The sequence below is a fragment of the Lepidochelys kempii genome, chromosome 20 (genome assembly GCF_965140265.1).
Source record: "Lepidochelys kempii isolate rLepKem1 chromosome 20, rLepKem1.hap2, whole genome shotgun sequence".
Taxonomy (NCBI): domain Eukaryota; kingdom Metazoa; phylum Chordata; order Testudines; family Cheloniidae; genus Lepidochelys; species Lepidochelys kempii.
The window spans coordinates 13,057,296-13,076,372 of record NC_133275.1 but is presented as its reverse complement, the minus strand read 5'-3'; the positions used below and the strand labels follow the sequence as shown (position 1 = coordinate 13,076,372).

General features: G+C 52.1%; 1 protein-coding gene across 3 annotated transcripts in view; it reads right to left on the bottom strand.

The window, feature by feature from the left end:
• PDE1B (phosphodiesterase 1B) overlaps window positions 1-3,559 on the bottom strand; it is a 148,949-nt gene extending 145,390 nt beyond the window's left edge. For 2 of the 3 annotated variants that reach the window (XM_073318683.1, XM_073318682.1), the window contains exons 1-2: window positions 2,981-3,264; window positions 2,734-2,870 (exon numbers count right to left, since the gene is read on the bottom strand). In XM_073318683.1, the coding sequence (XP_073174784.1) occupies window positions 2,734-2,858 (125 nt within the window). In that variant the 5' untranslated portion in view covers window positions 2,859-2,870; window positions 2,981-3,264. Of the gene's footprint in view, window positions 1-2,733; window positions 2,871-2,980; window positions 3,265-3,516 lie in introns of those variants that run through there. The other variant, XM_073318684.1, reaches the window with a different exon arrangement.
• Between the last annotated feature and the right edge of the window lie 15,518 nt (window positions 3,560-19,077).

The window sequence follows — 19,077 nt, the reverse complement described above, 5'->3', positions numbered from 1 at the left end:
CGATTAACAGTGAGAACACCACAGCCCCTCAGAGGGTTATGGATGGGTGGTATAATTACTGATACCCTCTCCGGGCTTGGAGGCTGCCTTTTTCGCATGAAGGTGACGTGTGCCAAAGGAAATGAAAACTCCGTCTGGCAAGTTGTTCATTCGGAAACGTATGGGGCTCTTGGGACAGTGAAATTCCAACAGTAAAACTAGTTTAAGACCTTGTGGTGAGTAGCAATCAGCCACAGAGCAGGCAGGTTTAATTACTGTCACTGAACGAGACTAAGGGACTTGCTACAGGAGTTCTGCAGCAGCTGTACCCCAATAAAGATCTCCCAAATTTTTTAACCAGATCTACCCATCACAAGTCAGAATTGTTACAATTACTGGCCCAGACCCACTACTCCGACCTACCCATGCACCTGTGCAGAGTCTAACTGAACTCCATATGGGAGGGTGTAAGGACCGGGCCCACACTGATCTCACACCAGGGTCTGGCCCCTTGCTTGATAATTCAGGTCCCTCTTCTGATTTCCCAGGCACATGCGAGTTATCTGGAAATAGCCACCAAACACGCAGATAAATAATTATCAGGCTACAATTTATTCCCACATGGTATCGTTTCTCTCCCTCACTACCCCCCCAATTGGACAACAATCTTTCTAAACCTAAAGAACAGACAAAATCGGCCCTTTCTGGGACCTGTCTTCAGACCAGAAATTGTTGGGGCTAAAAATCCAGGATTCGTGACCAGCTTCTGTGCAGCCCTCATTGCTACCCCAGACACTCACTAGTAACATACAATCCAAACCAAGACCCACACCAGCCTGAACCCTGCACTTCTGCCAGCCTGTGAAGAGAGCCACAGAAACTCCACTCTTCCCACAATTTCACTAGCTCCCTCCACAGCTATGGAGATAGAAAAGGAGGACTTGTGGCACCTTAGAGACTAACCAATTTATTTGAGCATAAGCTTTCGTGAGCTACAGCTCACTTCATCGGATGCATACTGTGGAAAGTACAGAAGATCTTTTTATACACACAAACCATGAAAAAATGGGTGTTTACCACTACAAAAGGTTTTCTCTCCCCCCACCCCACTCTCCTGCTGGTAATAGCTTATCTAAAATGATCACTCTCCTTACAGTGTGTATGTTAATCAAGGTGGGCCATTTCCAGCACAAATCCTTTCAGGTGGTGGGCCCTGAGCCATCAAATAGAAAGAGGCTTAAAAGAAACTCCGACCACATGGCCACTTGAAACAGCTCCCGCTCCATCCCATGACACTCAGTGCAGGGATGGGCGAGACAACCTCTCTGGGTCCCTTCCAGCCCTACATGTCTAGGATTCTACGATTTCAGAGATGGCATAACAAAGAGCAACTATTACATTTGCTCCTCTGTAGTGTAAACAGGATGTCTAACGAGGACTTGTGGGATGCAGCTAATCACTCCAGAGCAAGGTCAACGAACACCGCACTTCAGGCTCAGTGCCTTCATCTCACACCTACCAATACATTCTGCACCCACCGATATTTCAGAGTTTTTCTGCCTATTGACAGTCTCCCCTGGTCTCCTATGGGAGCAGGATAACACCCTCCACAGGAAATTCCTGCTTTGCTCTAAGAAAAGGAGTACTTGTGGCACCTTAGAGACCTGCTTTGCGCTGTACTTTTCTAATCTTACCGGTTCCTGGCCCTTTCACAAGCACCTCTTTTTTACCCTGAATTTTATTCTTTTTCATGGATTTAAATATGGAAAAACCCAAGAGCTCAGCCCATGCAGAAAGAATGGGTGTGTATCCTCTCAGGTGTGCAGCTGGGCTGAGGACAGATAACAGGCTGCCTCTCTTCTGAAGTTCTGACTGGTGTTAGCCTCGCTCAGCCAGGTGCTCATTAAGGAGCAGGCTTCCCGTGCTCAGCGCAGAATGCTTGCGGCATAAGGCAAAGATGCGCTATTTGCTCAGCGGTTTATAGACAATAATCCCGCATACCTGAGCTTCAAACACACACAGCTGCTCCCATGCAAAGCTGGGCTTAGCAGCCTGCTCCAAACCCTTTAAGCCCGGCTCTCCAGGCTCGCACAGGAATGTTCAGCGAGGCTATTAATTGCACAGGAGCTACATAATAATTAGCCTCGGATTCTAGGGCCTCGCGTCAGATGACTGGGCAAAGCACGTGGCTCTGCAATAAATCAAGCAGTGGCATAGTGGCAAATTCTGTCAGTGAGCAGGCTGCTGTGCCCTAGCTATACCCCCTCCCCCACCCACACTGAGCTGAGTTTATCACAGTCCCCCCCCCACACACACACCATACAGCCCCTTGTTTACAGGTGTCCTTAAACTAGGGAAGGAGACAAATCTCCCCCCCCCTAAAAACCACCCCCAATATAAATGTAGTGTCAGCACCAGGGGGGACCGGATGCCCAGGGTGGAGGGAGGGAGGCTAGGTGCATGGGAGGCAGGGGGGAGAGCGGGAACAGGAAACCCCAAAGGGAAATGGGGTAGGAGTCCCTGGGGCGCAGGGGGGTCCAGGGAAGGAGTAAGAGAAGGGAGGATGCAGAGGGCGAAAGGGGGATGGGTGCGTGGGACACCCAGTGGGGAAGGGGATGCAGGAGCCCCTGGGAAGCAGGAAGACGTCCCTGGGGACAGTGGGGAGCAGGGCCCCAGGGAGAGAGAAGGGGTCCCCGGGGTGCAGGACGCAGAGCGGGGCAGGGGTCCCTGCTCTGCTAGGCCGGGATTACTCACAATGCCCGCAGCTTCACCCACATCTTCTTGCTGGGGCCGGACTTGAGCTCCAGAGGGGACGGGCAGCCCCCGGGGGACTCCAGCAGGTCCCGGTCCAGCTGCGGGGGGCTCCGCGGGGCGTCCATCTTCTGCTCCCCCTGCAGCGCGGGGGAGAGAGAGCGTGAGAGCCGGCGGGCAGCTGCCACCCCACCGCCCCGGCTCCCCCCGCGCCCGGAGCCGCTGGCCCCTGCTCCCTGCCGCCAGTTACCCGAGTCGGTGAGCGCGTCCTGCGCTCAGCCCCACCGCCCGGTGCCTGCGCAGGGGCCGGCGAGCCGGAGAGGCTGCGCCCGGAACGTGCGCGCAGCGGAGCAGCCTGGCTCAGCCAGGCGCCGCCGGTCCCTCCCCGCTTGCCAGATATGGCCTCTCTCCGGAGCGCCGGGGCGAGCCCACCCCCGCTGCCAGCGCTCCCGGCCGGGGGCTCCCCGCCCCAATCCGGGCAGCTGGGAGCGCCTCCCCCCGCCAGGGCACCGGCGGAGACGCAGCCTCTTGCACCGCCGCGGGGGCTGGCCGGGCAGGACATCCCCGGCCCCGCGAAGGCGAGCTCCGGCTGTGCCTGCCCTGCCCATCGCCGCTCCGCCAGGGACTGCAGGAGCCTGGCGTTTGGAGAGGAAGCTAAAATGGCATCCGGTGGGTGCCAAGGTACCAGCGCCTGCCGGTGCCCCGGGGCTCCTCTGTAGATGGACCCTGGCCCGGAGGAGGGGGGCGAGAAAAGCTCGTTTAAACCCGAACCTGCTGCATTATTACCCAGGCGATTCCGCTGCCTGGACAGCGCTGGCTGCTCCGGGATCCCCCGGCCCCTCCCTGGCTTCCCGGTGTATCCGGATTCCGAGGGGAAAGGGAGGGGGGCTGCCACTTTAATCAAGGTGGGCCCAGCGAATGGTGCAGAGCCGGGGGGCGGCTGGTGCAGGGGCTGCAGACACACACGCTTTCCCCTCCTCCTCGGATCGGGACCGCGCAGGCAGGGCAGGGCTCTGGGGCAGTTGCGCTGCTTGCGCCTCGCTGGAGAGCTGGGGCCAGCCCGCACATGGAGTGAGTGCGGAGGCCTCAGCCTGTTTGCTAGGGGGAGCTGAGCTCCGCCACAGAGCTGGTCTGCAGAAGCCCAGCTGTTAACCCTCTCCACCGCTGACTTAAGGGAGCTGAGCGCACCCCTCTGTCTGCAGTGTAGACATAGCCTACAAGAGAGAACAACTCAGATGAGCCTCTTCCCCCCCCCCCCCCGCCTTCCCCCACACCCTGGCCTCAGCTCTCCAGGAGAGGCTCTGTGGGGTATTTGAATGAGCTCAGGAAGACACTGGTCCCCTTCCAGACAGGCTTAGGGCTGCTCTGGAAAAAAAAAAGGGGGTAAGATGCCAGAAGACCCCTCTCCCCCCAAAAAGGGCAGGACATTCCCCGGCTTTTGTTCAGCCAGGGGGCCATGGACAGGGCTAGAGGCTGGGAAAGCTCTTCCATGGGAAGAGAGGCTGGGAAGATGGGGCCTGTTTGGTTTAGAGAGGGGGCAAATAAGACAGCAAATGACTGGGGGGTGGGGATTAGAGGAGGTGAATTGCACCCACCCTCATAAAGACAAGAGGTTGCTGGGTGAAGTGGGAAGGCACAAAACTTACACCCAGCAAAAGGAAATCCTCTTGATCAAAACACAAAGCAGCCTGCGGAACTCACTGCCACAGAGGACACTGAAGCCAAGAGTTTAGCAGCATTCAGGACCAGGTTGGTCATTGACAGGGATAATCCCATTTTCTGCACTTACATTAGCTAGGGGGTGATTTACACGAGACGGTCATACACTTCACACTTTGTGCGGGCCAAGCTGTGACCCTAAGAGCCTCTCAGGGCCAGCTGGCAAGGGGGTTACAAGAATATCCTCATTCTGGTATGTACAATCCGGGGCACGTGAGGTCTTAAAGCCAGGGTCACCCTGGGCATTAGCATCTTTGTGAAATGCATGTACAGATACTATGGCAGGAGTTATGTGTGTATGCTAATATTATGGTCATAAAGTCTGTATTGAGGCAGAGTTGACAATCAGGTTTCTGCCAGACAGAGGATGTTTATTCACCTGTCTCTGTCAGCCCACGTGTAAATTAAGATTGTGAGTTAACACAATGTGGCATCATTTAAATGCAAAGTCACCAGGTGGGGGGTGAAGTCAGCATGAAGGCAGCACACCAGACTACGGGGTCATCCTGCCTCCCTGAGGCACAAACACTGAACTTTGGGGACTGTCAAGAAAAGGCAAGGGAGGGCCCCCTTCGTCCTGCACCAAGCAAGTCATCGGGCAGCCCAGTGACACTCATGACAATGGGGTCTCACTCAGCCAGGCTTGACTGCAAGGACACGGGCGAGATGAACAGGCGTAGCCTGGTACGCTCACATCTCCCCCTTTGAGAGACGAGTAAGCGTGAAAACGATCACACGGTTATCTCAGTGCTGTGGTCCGACACCAGGAGCTGCTCCTGTGCTGGATCAAAGAGGCTGGTTTGTGACTGTCCTGTTTGGGGACAGCAGAGCTGGTGTTTCGGGAGTGCTCAGCAGAGAAGGGGCTGGACACTACAGGGGAACAGGGACTGGGGGCCCCCTACTGTTAACCTGCACTGCAAACGGGGGCCAGCGTAGCCCGGAGGAGGTTGTTTGGTGGCTGACAGGCTGGTGGTGTCAGGGAGCTGACATCCAGGTCAGCACAAGCAAGTCTGCCTCTCACTGGGGCCAGGGTGGGGCAGCGGGGGGAGGTAACAAGGTGACTCAGCCCTAGGTACCTCAAGAACCATCACACAAGCTCACGGCACACACCAGGGGCTCCTTGCAACCTCTCATTTCCCCCCCGGCAGCTCCCTGGATGCACCATCCCATCCCATCCCCCTCTATTTCAAGGGCAGGGAGTAGAAACTCCCCCCTGCAACTCACCCTTGCCAAGGGGTGAGTGCCTCTATCCTCCCCTCCTCTCATACCAGGTACCCCATTCTTGTCCATATGGTACAGCCTCTGTGTGTGCCCCCATTCCCTTCTTTGTCCCTGTGGCAGGGCAGAGGTATAAACCTCTTGGGTGCCCTGCTAAAGGGGTGGCTTCTCCCCTGCTTCCCAGCAGAGTGGCTGGATGCAAGGGCCCAGATGCTCAGCAAAGAGCTCAGCTGCAGGCCCTAACAAGGGCAAGCTCGGGGAATCAGCTGATCCAAGTGGAGCCAGCTGGGCTGGTGACTGGGAGGAGATATAAGCCCAGGGAACAGCTAGCTGGGGAGAGGCCAAGGGGGTTGAAGTGCTGTCGCCACTGACTGTGGGAAGCCTCAGAGGCTAGAAGACCCAAGGAAGGGTCAGTGTGGGGACCAGTGTTGGGGGAATTGGGGCTGCACAAAGCACTGTAAATAAAAAGACACTGGAGAAACACCTGAAAGAGGCATTGGGACCCTTTTTTTGACCAGCCTGAGCACAGGGATGAGAGGGTGGGAACCTGTGCGGACCCTGTGACAGTCCCACTTCCTGTTCTGCCCCACCAGGGTCCTCCATTATCCCCTCTCCCCACCAGGGGTCCCATTCCCCTCCTTCTATGCTAACATCTCCCATTCTCTGCCCCAGGCCAGGGGCCCTGTGTTCACCTTCTTCCCCCCATTTCCTCCTGCCCCTCATGCTAGGAGCTCTGTGTGCCCCACTTCCCCCACACCAGGGTCCCCCAGGGTGTTAACTTGTTAAAATTCTACGGGGTGGATGAGCAGTTGCTGAGATGGCGTATTGTTGGAGGCAGATTTACAGTAAAACACAGGCTACCCTGGCACAGGGACCCCCCAATGACAGGGAGCCCCATGGCCAGTCAGCTGTGCAGGCAGAAGCTTGGTTTTGCCGGCTCCTGGGGCTCCTCCTGCAGGCTCTGCACCAATTGGCAGCCAAGCTCCGCCCTCCTCCCCTGAACATGCCATGTCCCCCCCTGGCCCCTCCCGTCCCCAGCACTTCCCTCTCCACCTCCGAACTGCTGTTTGCTGGCGCTCAGGTCGCTCTGGGAGGGAGGGGGAGGAGCGGGGCCACAGGGCGCTCAGGGGAGGCGGTGGAGAAGAGGAGGGGGCGGGGCCTTGGGTAAGGGGGTGGAATTGGGGCAGGGGGAGCAAGGGCAGGGGGAGCAAAGGCAGGGCCCCCGCACTCCCCATGTACATAGCCCCCCCCCCACAAGATGAGAGAGAATGTTCTTTTTCTTGGCTGGGTCCCAAGGAAAGGCCCCAGAAATGAAGCAGAGCACAGGGCCCCACTAACTCTAAATCCGCCACTAGGTACTGTTATGCTGAAAGGTGTTAAAAGGTGCCATCCACCTGATGTACAGACACTTTCAGAGAAGCTGGAAGCTGTGGCTAGCAGATGGATGAGGCTCCAAGGTGTCCCCCATTTTTCCCCCTTTCAATTTTCCCCCAGATCATTGGGGTTCTGCCCACTGATGCCTGGAACAGTCCCTGGAATGCTGAAATTAATCAAATGAGGCATTCAAATGTTATCGCAAGACAGACAAACACAGAAATGCCATCGAGGAGAGTGTAAAGCCTTCACCATCCCAGCTAAAGAAAAGGCACATGTCCTCCTGCATCTGCGCACAAGCCAAACTCTCACTAATGGGGCTAGGAGGAAAATTATTTCAGAATTGCCCACTTCAGGGTCTTTTGCACCTTCCTCTGCAGCATCTGATGCTGGGCACTGCTGGAGATGGGATCCTGGACTAGATGAAGCCTGGGGCTGATCCCATCAGGCAGTTCCCATGCCACACTTTGCTCCATACAGGGGACATGAGTGCATTTCCAGTTATTTCAGGGATGGTGTTTTCCTTCAGCTACTTCATGCCATGTGTATATTTGCTCTTTCTGGTTTCCCTTTCACATTTTCTCAGGAGCAGCAGCATTCTGTCAGGGGAGTCCCAGCATGAAACGTTAGAAATGGAAAATTTCCCATTGCAAAACAGTGATGTGCATCACACAGCTGAAGTAATTAGTCTAGTGTGGGGCTAATTAGCCGACACGGAGGGGGCCCTGTGCCCAGTGGAGTTCTAGCCATAGGCTTAACAGGGCTCCACGAGGACTTTGAATTGTCTTTTCTGGAATGGCTGGTTCAGGGGATTTGGTGTCTGTGAATGAATTTTGGGGGATTCAACCCTGGTGCAAGCTCCCTCCATGCCCCAGCCCTGAGGCAGCCCAGTCAAGCCAATGGGGGAGAGTGGAGTTCAGTCTTGTCCTCTCCATCACAGCCCCTTTGTGCTGCTCGGGTAGTACTAACGGGCTGTAGAGCTGGCAGATCTGGACACCTGGTAATTCCCTGTGCAGTGTAAGGACTTGACACCACCCTTGTGCAGCTCCTCACAGGGGGCAGGACACAGACCTGGAGCAGGAGGGTGGCTAGAGCATGGCTACACTCCAGCTACTAGTGGCTGTTGGATCAGCCCCTGGATGCTAGGCAGGCAAGAGGAAGTCAGAGCAGCCCTGAGAACAGGCCAGAACAGAAGAGGAGCTAAGAAGTCACCTTTTGCTGTCCTCCCCCACCCTGCATGCCCACCCAGAGCAGAGGTGGATCAGTATTCTCAAGTGGCACAGAGAATCCTGTCTAGGCACCTGGCTGGTGGGTCATACTCACATACTCTGGGTCACGCTGATGGCCAGTTTTTTGGGTTGGGAAGGAATTTTCCGCATGTCAGATTGGCAGCAACCTTGCGAGGGGGCAGGGGGGTTCACCTTCCTCTGCAGGTGTGGACCACTTGCTGGGATCAGCTGGGCACATCTTACCTAATCAATTCCCTGCCATTCGTGACACCTCAGTCTCTCCTGTTTTCTGCCTGTGGCACATCAGAAATGACTGTGAATTGCAATGAATAGTCACTGGGTCAAAGAAAGAGAGAAGGACTTTGCAGCCTGGGGGTAGGGCCCTCACCTAGAACATGGGACACCCAAACTTAGGTCCCTGCTCCAATGCCTACTCATCTGATGCAAAGTGAAAGAGCATCAACAGGAGAGACTGAGGCAGCCCTACACCAGACTATCCCCTTAGCTCAGGCTAAGCCACTCTCCTACCACATGGGAAGCCCAAATGCAAATCCCTTTTACACCTCCTACCCAGGGGGAATTGAATAGGGGTCTCCACAGCTCAGGTAAATGCTCTAACCATCAATGAAAGGTCCCTCCCCATGAGTGCTCTGTCAATCTGCCCCTCCTCCACTTTTGTCAAATGCTCGAAACCAAATGGAAGATCAAAATTCCTTCCACAGACCTGAAGAAGGGCCCTATGTAGTCTGAAAGCTTGTCCCTTCCACACCTGGAGTTGGTCCAGTAAAGATATTACCTTAGCTGCCTCATATCTCTCATAATCCTGGGACCAATACAGCTACACCAACACTCTGCAAACAACAGTGTTAGATGGCGTGGGATCTGAGTTTACTACAGAGAATTCTTTCCTGGGTATCTGGCTGGTGAATCTTGCCCATATGCTAAGGGTTCAGCTGATGGCCATATCTGGGGTCGTGAAGGAATTTTCCTCCAGGGCAGATTGTAAGAGGCCCTGGAGGTTTTTCGTCTTCCTCTGTAGCATGGGGCACAGGTCACTTGCTGGAGGATTCTCTGCTCCTTGAAGTCTTTAAACCACGATTTGAGGACTTCGATAGCTCAGACATAGGTGAGAGGTTTATCGCAGGAGTGGGTGGGTGAGATTTTGTGGCCTGTGTTGTGCAGGAGGTCAGACTAGATGATCATAATGGTCCCTTCTGACCTTAATATCTATGAATCTATGAAACATCAACGTGAAACTTTGCGAGTCCAATTGACACACAATGTTGAGCTTTGAACCAAGCTGACGGTTTTTGACTTTTCAACTAGCTGAAAATTTCAAAAGAGCTTTGATTTTGGTTCAGCCTGGACGAGCTGCCCCTGGAATCACCAGAGAACCAAAACATCTGTTATGTTTGACCCAGTTTGATTAAGAAGGGAGGCTTTTATTTTCCTGCTTGCTGAGGCTGTTTCCTTAGAGCTGGCTCCTAACCCATCCTTCAAACTTTGCGCCTCCCCTCACTGGCAAAGCTGGTTTCTAATGGAGCTTGAAATTAGCACGGTCACTTCCACGCTTATGCAGGGATATTATTAGTGGTGTCAGTCTGCTCTGTCAATGTCTCCTCCCTCAGCTGGCTGTGCAGAAGCAGAGCACAAAATATTGTCGGTCCTCAGGCTACAATGGCTATTTTTCTGTGTTGTGTGGGCAGCGTTTAAAAACTATATTCAGATTGCTGCAGTGACCAGGAAAATGCCTCCCATGGGGCAAGCCTCAGTTACCATGTGCTTAGATGACATGCTGGACACAGGACAGATCCCAGCCCAGCTAAGACAGCCTCAGCCTGAAGTGAATTGGGCTTCAGACAATGAGCTATCTGCACACACAGGAAACAAAGGCAAAACACAGTGACAGAGCCAGAGCTAAAGTGCTCTGCACATGAGAACACTGACCCAGGCAAGGACTGCAGGCCCCAAGGGAAATCCAAGCTTCCACATGAGGAAAGGACCCTGCACTGCATGGGTGGCCTTTCTGCTGAGGGACAGGGATGGTTGCGGCTGCGCACGGCCACAGGGGACACAGGATGGGGTGCCCATCGGCCAGTCCCGTGCAATGGGGGTTCCACTGGAAAAGGAGGGAAGCATAGTTTTCAGTCCATGGCTATGCATGTGCTCTTGTGGGTTTGGTGGGGAGGACTCACTGGCCCGCTGAGAGGCAACGCTGCCCGGGGGGAGCACGGCATGCTGGTGCTCTGGGCTCTGCTCCGGCTCCCCATGCAACTCCAGACCCACTTCAAGACCTTGGCTGGTGCCCATGTTTCAAGGCACAGTGGGCAGCCTGGGGGCCTAGCTGTGCCCCAGTCCATGGTGAGAGGAGGATCATTGCGGCAGACAGAGCACAGGGGGTTGGGGATGTTCTCAGGCTCCGAGTCGTGGAATGCCCGTGCCTCCAGGGATCAGAATGGGCATCCGCTTCAAAGCGCAGTGGCAAACACATCACATTGTGCCAGCTAGATGCAGGCTGTGGCATGGCTCCCTGCTGGCTGAGCAAAGGCACCTGGGTGAGCAGCCAGAGTAGAGCAGCGCTGGTAAGGGGGGTGGAAATCATGCTGTTCAATGTGTGTGCATGGGGTGCAATCCATCCCGGTGTTGTGGGCCATTTCTGCCAGGCTAAAGGGTGACTTAGAATGATCCTGAGGCCTAGCGCTGCCCCTCCACAAGGGGTGAGACTGATCCGTGGTGCCCGCAGACTCCAGTGCTGCCTAGAATAGGTTTAACAGGTGCCTTGGTACCCATCTGGGAGAGCCCCGGGGTGGTGTGTGTCAAAAGCACCAAGGTGACTTAGAAGCACAAGCCGCCCGTCAAGCTGTCCTGCGGTGACTCAAGAGCATGGTACAAACCTCAGGGCAGGCTGTTAGGAAGCAGAGCACAGCCCCAAACTGGCTGTGAGAGCTGTGCTGAGATTTCACCAACCAGCCATTGCGTGTAAACTCCTCAGGCATTTTGCCAGCCTTAACCTTGAGTCACACGCAGTCCCCCTGGGTACTCCCATCTATCTCACCACCCAGGTGAGCATCCCCTTGTGACAGATGGTCCCTTACACCAGGGATCACAGCAATAGTCAGGTTACTTCCAATCCCAAAGGACCGGTCACTTACCCTAGGTCAATGGTGTGATGTGATCTGATTAAAATATGACCATGTAGATCATTGTTGCTATCACTGCTATATAATTGCAACAAATCTTGTACAAAGTAAGCCAGCAATTTATTCCGTCACTGCTACAAGCCTGATCCAAGAAGCTTGCATTTATTGTATGTATTTGATTCCTTTAACCAATGTTAACTCTCACCTTTCTTTCTTTTTGTAAATTTGCAGTGTAGACCTTCAAGGGAGGGAAAGGCCCAGAGCCCAGGCTCCAGCCCAATCTGGAACATCTATCCTGCAATTTTGTAACCCCAGGAACCTGAATCAGCTGACAAAGGCCAGTGTAGGGTGTTTTACTGTAGTGTAGACACACCCTTAATGTCCTTCAGTGCTAACCCAGGCTAAGCAGCTGGGGATCTCTTTCTTATGCTTAAAAACCTTCCCCTGCAAAGTCCAGGCAGCATAGATACCAGTTCCTTCTTGTTTAGGGGGTTTTAGTCCCTCCCCACAGACACACCCTGAGCCGTAAACTCAGCCAATGGGAGGAACCCATTGCATGACTCATCTTCGCTGGGGGAAGAGCAGAGCAACAAAGTCTTTTGCTCTTTAATGTTCCACAATAGTCCACCTGGTGTCGATGGGCCTTCCCTGTTGGCCAGGATGTGACACCTTCTGTTGGAGACCAGCACTTTGCACTAGTTACTGTCTCCCTCCTGGCTGGTGATTTACACAGTTCAGAGGCTCACAGTGCAAATGCCCAAATATCACCTTACAATATGGGATCCAGAGGCTCTAAGTGAGATTAATGCTGCAGCAGCTCACAAGCATTCAATAGAGTCTAAACATAAACACATTCTTACACCGGATGCCCATTGTAACCACACAGCACACAGATGAGCCAGACTGAGTCCAGCTGTGTACTTGTCAGTGTTCAGTTAAGACATGGGGACCTTGGCATGAGATGACTCCTGGTCTGCCAGCATCACTCCCCTCCCATCCCCTTGTCTCTGCCTGCGGGGTCACCACTGTTGACCAGCAACAAGAGCCCTGTGCAGAGCAACAGGGAAGCAAGTACCTGTGTGACCAAGTCACACCTGAGCCCCCCACACCTCCATGCAGCATTATCATTCTTATGCTTTATAATGTGGTGGTGCCAGGAGACCCCAGTCAGGGATTGGGAGCCCATTGTGCTGGGCATGGTACTTCCTGACCCCAGCAAGCTCACCTGTGTTCTGCTCACTCGCAAGCGCACCTTCCCCTCTCAAACACACGGCAGGAGTTAGCTATGGGGAGAGTGGGGGGTAGATCTTTGCCCTTCAGCAGGAAAGATGGAGGAGAGACTGGCAGAGCTTAGCCTGTTTAGTGTGGCAGAAAGAGGGCTGAGAGGAGATCTGATCATAGGTGCTGGAACTAGGGATGCTGCCACACCCCCGGCTTGAAGTGGTTTCCATCTGATATAGGGTTTACACTTTGATTCAATGGCTCTCAGCAACCCCACGATACAAATTGTTCCCACACCCCTGGATATGATTGCTCTCTAGAAATACATTGGGGGGGGTAAGCAACATGGAGGGTGAAAAACTATTGACATTAAAGGACAAATGGGTACAAACTGGCCACCTGCAAATTCAGGCTGGCAATTATAAGGTTTCTAGCCATCAGAGTAGTGGGGTTCTGGTATGGCCTTCCAATAGAAGTTGTGGGGGTTTCATAGTCCAGGGCACCTGTATTCCCTCTCCGTGGTCCAGCAATAGCACCTGCTCTAGGGTCCTGACTTCTCAGCCATCACCTTGCTTAGGCAGAGACCCAGATTAATCTCCTTCCTGGGCGGGATTTCATGGGCTGCACAGCTCCCTGCCTACATTGTGATGTCCCCAGCAAGACAGATCTAAGCAGGCCTGTGTCTGCACTTTGCTGTCACAACAGGCCACAGCCTCTGGGGTAACAGCCAGAGTTATGGTACCACCCATTCTTTCTAAGCAAGCACATTGATTCTCAAGGTGAAAGCATATCAGAGGACATGCATTAAACACCATCAAAGAACCTACGTGCAGCTGCGAAGCACCAACTCCAGCCAGGGCTCTGCTAGGAGCCAGGCCTTTAAGCCCCATGCAGGGTTTTCCTGTGCTTACAAGTTCAGAACAACCCTGCCCATTGATGGGTCAGTCTCTCCTTTCCACAGCTTGGGCCTTTGATCTTCATATTCTGGGAACAGGTGCTTGGCAGACTAAGTCCCCTCGTCGGCAAGACTTCAAAAACTCTTCTGGGCACAGCTGGGTAGCACAGCCATGCACACCCAGGCAGGTATATCTCCCTGTGACTGACCAGCTTCTCAGTACTTCACTTAAGGGGATGGGGGGAGGGGGGTTCTGCAAAAAGCTAAGAGCTGGCTGATTGTCATGGTTATTGACAGCTGTTTGCATAGGAAGCTGTTTTAGAGCTATGTGACATGTAGGGTATTAAGATCCAAATCTGCTGGGAGTGAAACCTGTCACCTGAGGAGGGAGAGTCTGAGAGCTGACCCAATCAAGGTAAGAACAATGAACAGCCCTGGAGACAGCCTGTGTTTACTGTCTGCAGTGGATGCAGGTTGGAGATTTACAAAAACAAAACCCAGGAGAGGGGGCCCCTTGGGCTAAGAGACAAGAACTTGTGACTGTAAGAGGAGAAGAAATGGCCCAAATGATGATCCACTAAGTACTCCTGGGCCAGTGGGGGTGTCTCATGAAAAGGGGGTCCCAGGTCTCTGAACTGGATATGTGCTGCAAAAACTAACCAGTGGATGAGAAGGTGAGAATGAGAAGGGGGAGTTTAGGTTGGGTATTAGGAAAAACTTTTTCACTAGGAGGGTGGTGAAACACTGGAATGCGTTACCTAGGGAGGTGGTAGAATCTCCTTCCATAGAAGTTTTTAAGGTCAGGCTTGACAAAGCCCTGGCTGGGATGATATAATTGGGGATTGGTCCTGCTCTGAGCAGGGGGTTGGACTAGATGACCTCCTGAGGTCCCTTCCAACCCTGATATTCTATGATTCTATGAAATATCTTCTTAGACAGGAAGATACATACCACACATACCATACTACATACATAATAATTTTATTAAGATGATGTTGAAGTAAAAAGAAAATGGTACAGAGTTTAAGCATAGAAGTTTCTGGTTATCAGGGAATAAGGTACAGATTATCAAGGGGTGCGAAATTCGGTTTAGGAATGGACGGCGTAAGGAATACATAATCTGCAATCTCCCCGATTGGGGGTAAAAGTTTAATGGGTCAAAGTACAGACATTTAGATCTGGGGGTATGTTGTTCATATAATGGCTATGTTCAGGTGTGGAGTATAATGAGTGGATATGATGATGAGGATGGATTTATCCTCATTTGGTGGGATTTACTGTTCAGTGAGTTTATGGTTCCAGTTCATATGGTCCAATGGAAAAAGTCTCTCAGTCCCTTTCCCATAGTTGATGCATGACACTACATACCACACAGACTATGCTGACAGCTTGTGCCACACACTCTCAAAGAAACTGCGGGAACACCTGATCAACATCCTCTACAGCAAACAGGGAAATATTAATAAGAATGAGATCTCAAAACTGGATACTCTCATAGAAAACCAACCTTCCACACAAACTCATGTAACTCAGCTGGATGTTTGGGTGAGTGCAGGACCTGGAGGGGTTTGCAGCTTGTCACAACATCACAGTGTGAGAGGGAGCCCAGGTTGGCAAGACTTAGGGCTCAGCTGTACCCCAGTTTCAGGTGGTACCCCGGGAAACCTATCACAAAGGGATTTTCCCCCAGGTCAGATTGACAGTGACTCAGGGGTGGGGCAGGGGGCGTCAGATTCCTCTGAAGCATGTGGGTGCTGGTTCCTTGCCAGGATTATCTGGGCATATCTTATTTAATCAGCCTCTGGTACTGGTGCCCCTCGGTCCATCCTGTTCTCTGCCTGTGGCACGAAATAGTCTAGTCTCTCATGGGCTGAAATACTTTGCTCTCATTTGGGTTGTTGGGTGTAGTGTGTGGGTGCTGGCTGGGGCTGGAGGAGGAGATGAGACCAGATGACCTGGTGATCCCCTCTGACTCTGCCCCTCTTTTCTCAGAGTCGGTTTGGTGCAAGAATGATCAGCAGTTTTAAGGCAGGATCAGGCCCTCTCTGGGGGGTTGCTGTTAGGATCTCTCCTGGCTCTACAATGTTCCCTGGCATAGGCTGGCCCTGAGGTAATTAACTTCATGCAGATGGGTCCAACAGATTAGAGTCTGGATTTGTTCATGCAAATAAAAACAGCCAGTCCAAATTCTCTGGCACCTAACCAGCCCAGAAGAGCACTGGGCAGGAAAGCCAGGGCAAAGATAAAATGAACCAAAATGAAATTGAATTTGATTGCATGGAAAGAGCTGAGTGAAGCTGACGGTGGATTGGAGGATCCTGGAATGCAAAGCAGAGGTTGCAGAGGGGAGTTGAGGGTACAGCGGTAGGGGAAAAAAGGCAGGTGAGATTACAGAGGGGAAGGGGGCTAATGGTGTGGGGAGGGATGGGGGCAAGGGCAGTGAGATTGCAGAGGGCAGGGGTCTAAGGGTGCGGGGAGGGAGGGAGGAGAAGGGAGAGCCATACAGCGGTGCACAGACAATCCAGGAAGTTTTTGGAGAGTGTTGGGGACAACTTCCTCGTGTAAATTCTGGAGGAACCAACTAGGGGCCGTGCTCCTCTTGACATGCTGCTCACAAACAGGAAAGAATTGGTAGGGGAAGTAGAAGTGGGTGGCAACCTGGGCAGCAGCGACCATGAGATTATCGAGTTCAGGATCCTGACAAAAGGAAGGAAGGAGAGCCGCAGAATATGGATCCTGGACTTCAGAAAAGCAGACTTTGACTCCCTCAGGAAACTGATGGGCAGGATCCCCTGGGAGGCTAATATGAGGAGGAAAGAAGTATTTTAAAGAAGCCTTATTGAGGGTGCAGGAACAAACCATCCCAGTGTGCAGAAAGAATAGCAAATATGGCAGGCGACCAGCTTGGCTTAACAGTGAAATCTTCAGTGAGCTTAAACACAAAAAGGAAGCTTACAAGAAGTGAAAACTTGGACAGATGACTAATAAAATATTTGCAAAAAGAGAAGGAGTACTTGTGGCACCTTAGAGACTAACCAATTTATTTGAGCATAAGCTTTCATGAGCTACAGCTCACTTCATCGGATGCATACTGTGGAAAATACAGAAGATCTTTGTTTTTATACACACAAATCATGAAAAAATGGGTGTTTATTGCTACAAAAATAACAACAAGAAGGAGGTCAGGGAAAGTGTGGGCCCCTTACTGAATTGGGGGAGGCAACCTAGTGACAGATGCTGTGCAAAAAGCTGAAGTACTCAATGCTTTTTTTTTTGTCTTGGTCTTCACAGACAAGGTCAGCTCCCAGACTGCTGCACAGGGCAGCTCAGTATGGGGAGGAGGTGAGCAGCCCTCATTGGTAAAAGAACAGGTTAAGGACTATTTAGAAAAGATGGACATGCACAAGTCCACGGGGCTGGATCTAATGCATCCGAGAGTGCTGAGGGAGTTGGCTGATGTGACTGCAGAGCCATTGGCCATTATCTTTGAAAACTCGTGGTGATTGGGGGAGGTCCCAGCCAATTGAAAAAAGGCAAATATAGTGCCCATCTTTTAAAAAAGGGAAGAAGGAGAATCTGGGGAACTACAGACCAGTCAGCTTCACTTCAGTCCCCAGCAAAATCATGGAGCAGGTCCTCAAGGAATCCATTTTGAAGCACTTGGAGGAGAGGAAAGTGATCAGGAACAGTCAGCATGGATTCACCAAGGGCAAGTCATGCCTGACTAACCTGATTGCCTTCTATGATGAGATAACTGGCTCTGTGGATATGGGGAAAGTGGTGGACGTGATATATCTTGACTTTAGCAAAGCTTTTGATATGGTTTCCCACAGTATTCTTGCCAGCAAATTAAAGAAGAATGGACTGGATGAATGGACTATAAGGTGGCTAGAAAGTTGGCTAGATTGTCAGGCTCAACGGGTAGTGATCAATGGCTCAATGTCTAGCTGGCAGCCAGTATCAAGCGGAGTGCCCCAGGGGTTGGTCCTGGTGTGGGTTTTGTTCAACATCTTCATTAATGATCTGGAATGAAATGAAATGAAAATGATTAGGGAGCTGGAGCACATGACTTACGAGGAGAAGCTGAGGGAACTGGGCTTATTTAGTCTGCAGAAGAGAGGAATGAGGGGGGATTTGATAGCAGCCTTCAACTACCTGAAGGGGGGTTCTAATGAGGATGGAGCTCAGCTGTTCTCAGTGGTGGCAGATGATAGAACAAGAAGCAATGGTCTCAAGTTGCAGTGGGGGAGGTCTAGGTTGGATATTAGGAAATTCTATTTCACTAGGAGGGTGGTGAAGCACTGGAATGGGTTACCTAGGGAGGTGGTGGAATCTCCATCCTTAGAGGTTTTTAAGGCTCAGCTTGACAAAGCCCTGGCTGGGATGATTAGTTGGGGTTGGTCACGCTTTGAGCAGGGGGTTGGACTAGATGACCTCTTGCGATCTCTTCCAACCCTAATCTTCTATGATTCTAAGGGCAGGTGAGATTGCAGAGGGGAAGAGGGTGCTGTGGCAAGGTGTGAATACAAACTTAAATGAAGTAGAAATTAGAACTATTGCTTCTGAATTCTCAGTAGGAAAAGCTGAATTTGTCGGCGGACGCTCCCCTGCTGCAGACCTGCCAGCCCAGGCTGTGAGCACTGCAATGAGCAGGGTCAGACGTGCTTGCCAATGGGTTAAGACCCTTCCACGGAAATCCCAGATCCCTGCAAAAATGGTGTCAAGTCCATGGCCAGCAGTGAACTAACAACCCAGCGTGGGATGCCTGGGCTGTAGGAGGAGCCATCTCTCAGCTGAGACAAGCCCCCGTCGAAGATCCCGTCCATATTGCAATGTTTAAAGTGCCCTGGTCAAAGTCCCATGTGAAGAACTACAACGACGACTAGCTGTGCTGGGTACTAACCCACCTGAACTCCATGGGTACATACTTGGCACGGCAAACCTGTGCCACTGCTCACCAGTGCCTCTGCTATTGTGGCTACACAACTATTTTTAGCATGCTAGCTGGATGAGAACTCACACAAGTATTTCTATATGCTGGGAATCACATCCCTAGTGCCACATGCAGACATACTGGCAGGTGCAGAGAATTTAAGGGACCTTTCTGATCATCTAGTATGACCTCCGTACACAGACCAGAGAACCTCACCCACTGATCTCTGTAGCAAACCCAGAATTTCTAGATGAGCGTGAGCAGTGGTTCTCAACCAGGGGTACATGTACCCCTGGGGATACACAGAGGTCTTCTGGGGTTACATCAACTCATCTAGATATTTGCCTAGTTTTACAGCAGGCTTCATAAAAAGCAGTAGCGAAGTCAGTACAAACGAAAATTTCATACAGACAAAATGCGAAAGGAAGCAATTTGTCAGTAATAGTGGGCTGGGACATTTTTGTAGTTTTATGTTTGATTTTGTAAGCAATGGTTTTTAAGTGAGGTGAAACTTGGGGTACACAAGACAAATCAGCCTCCTGAATGAGGTACAGTAGCCTGGAAAGGCTGAGGGCCACTGAGCTAGGATTCTCATTGTTAAAAACTTGAATCTTATTT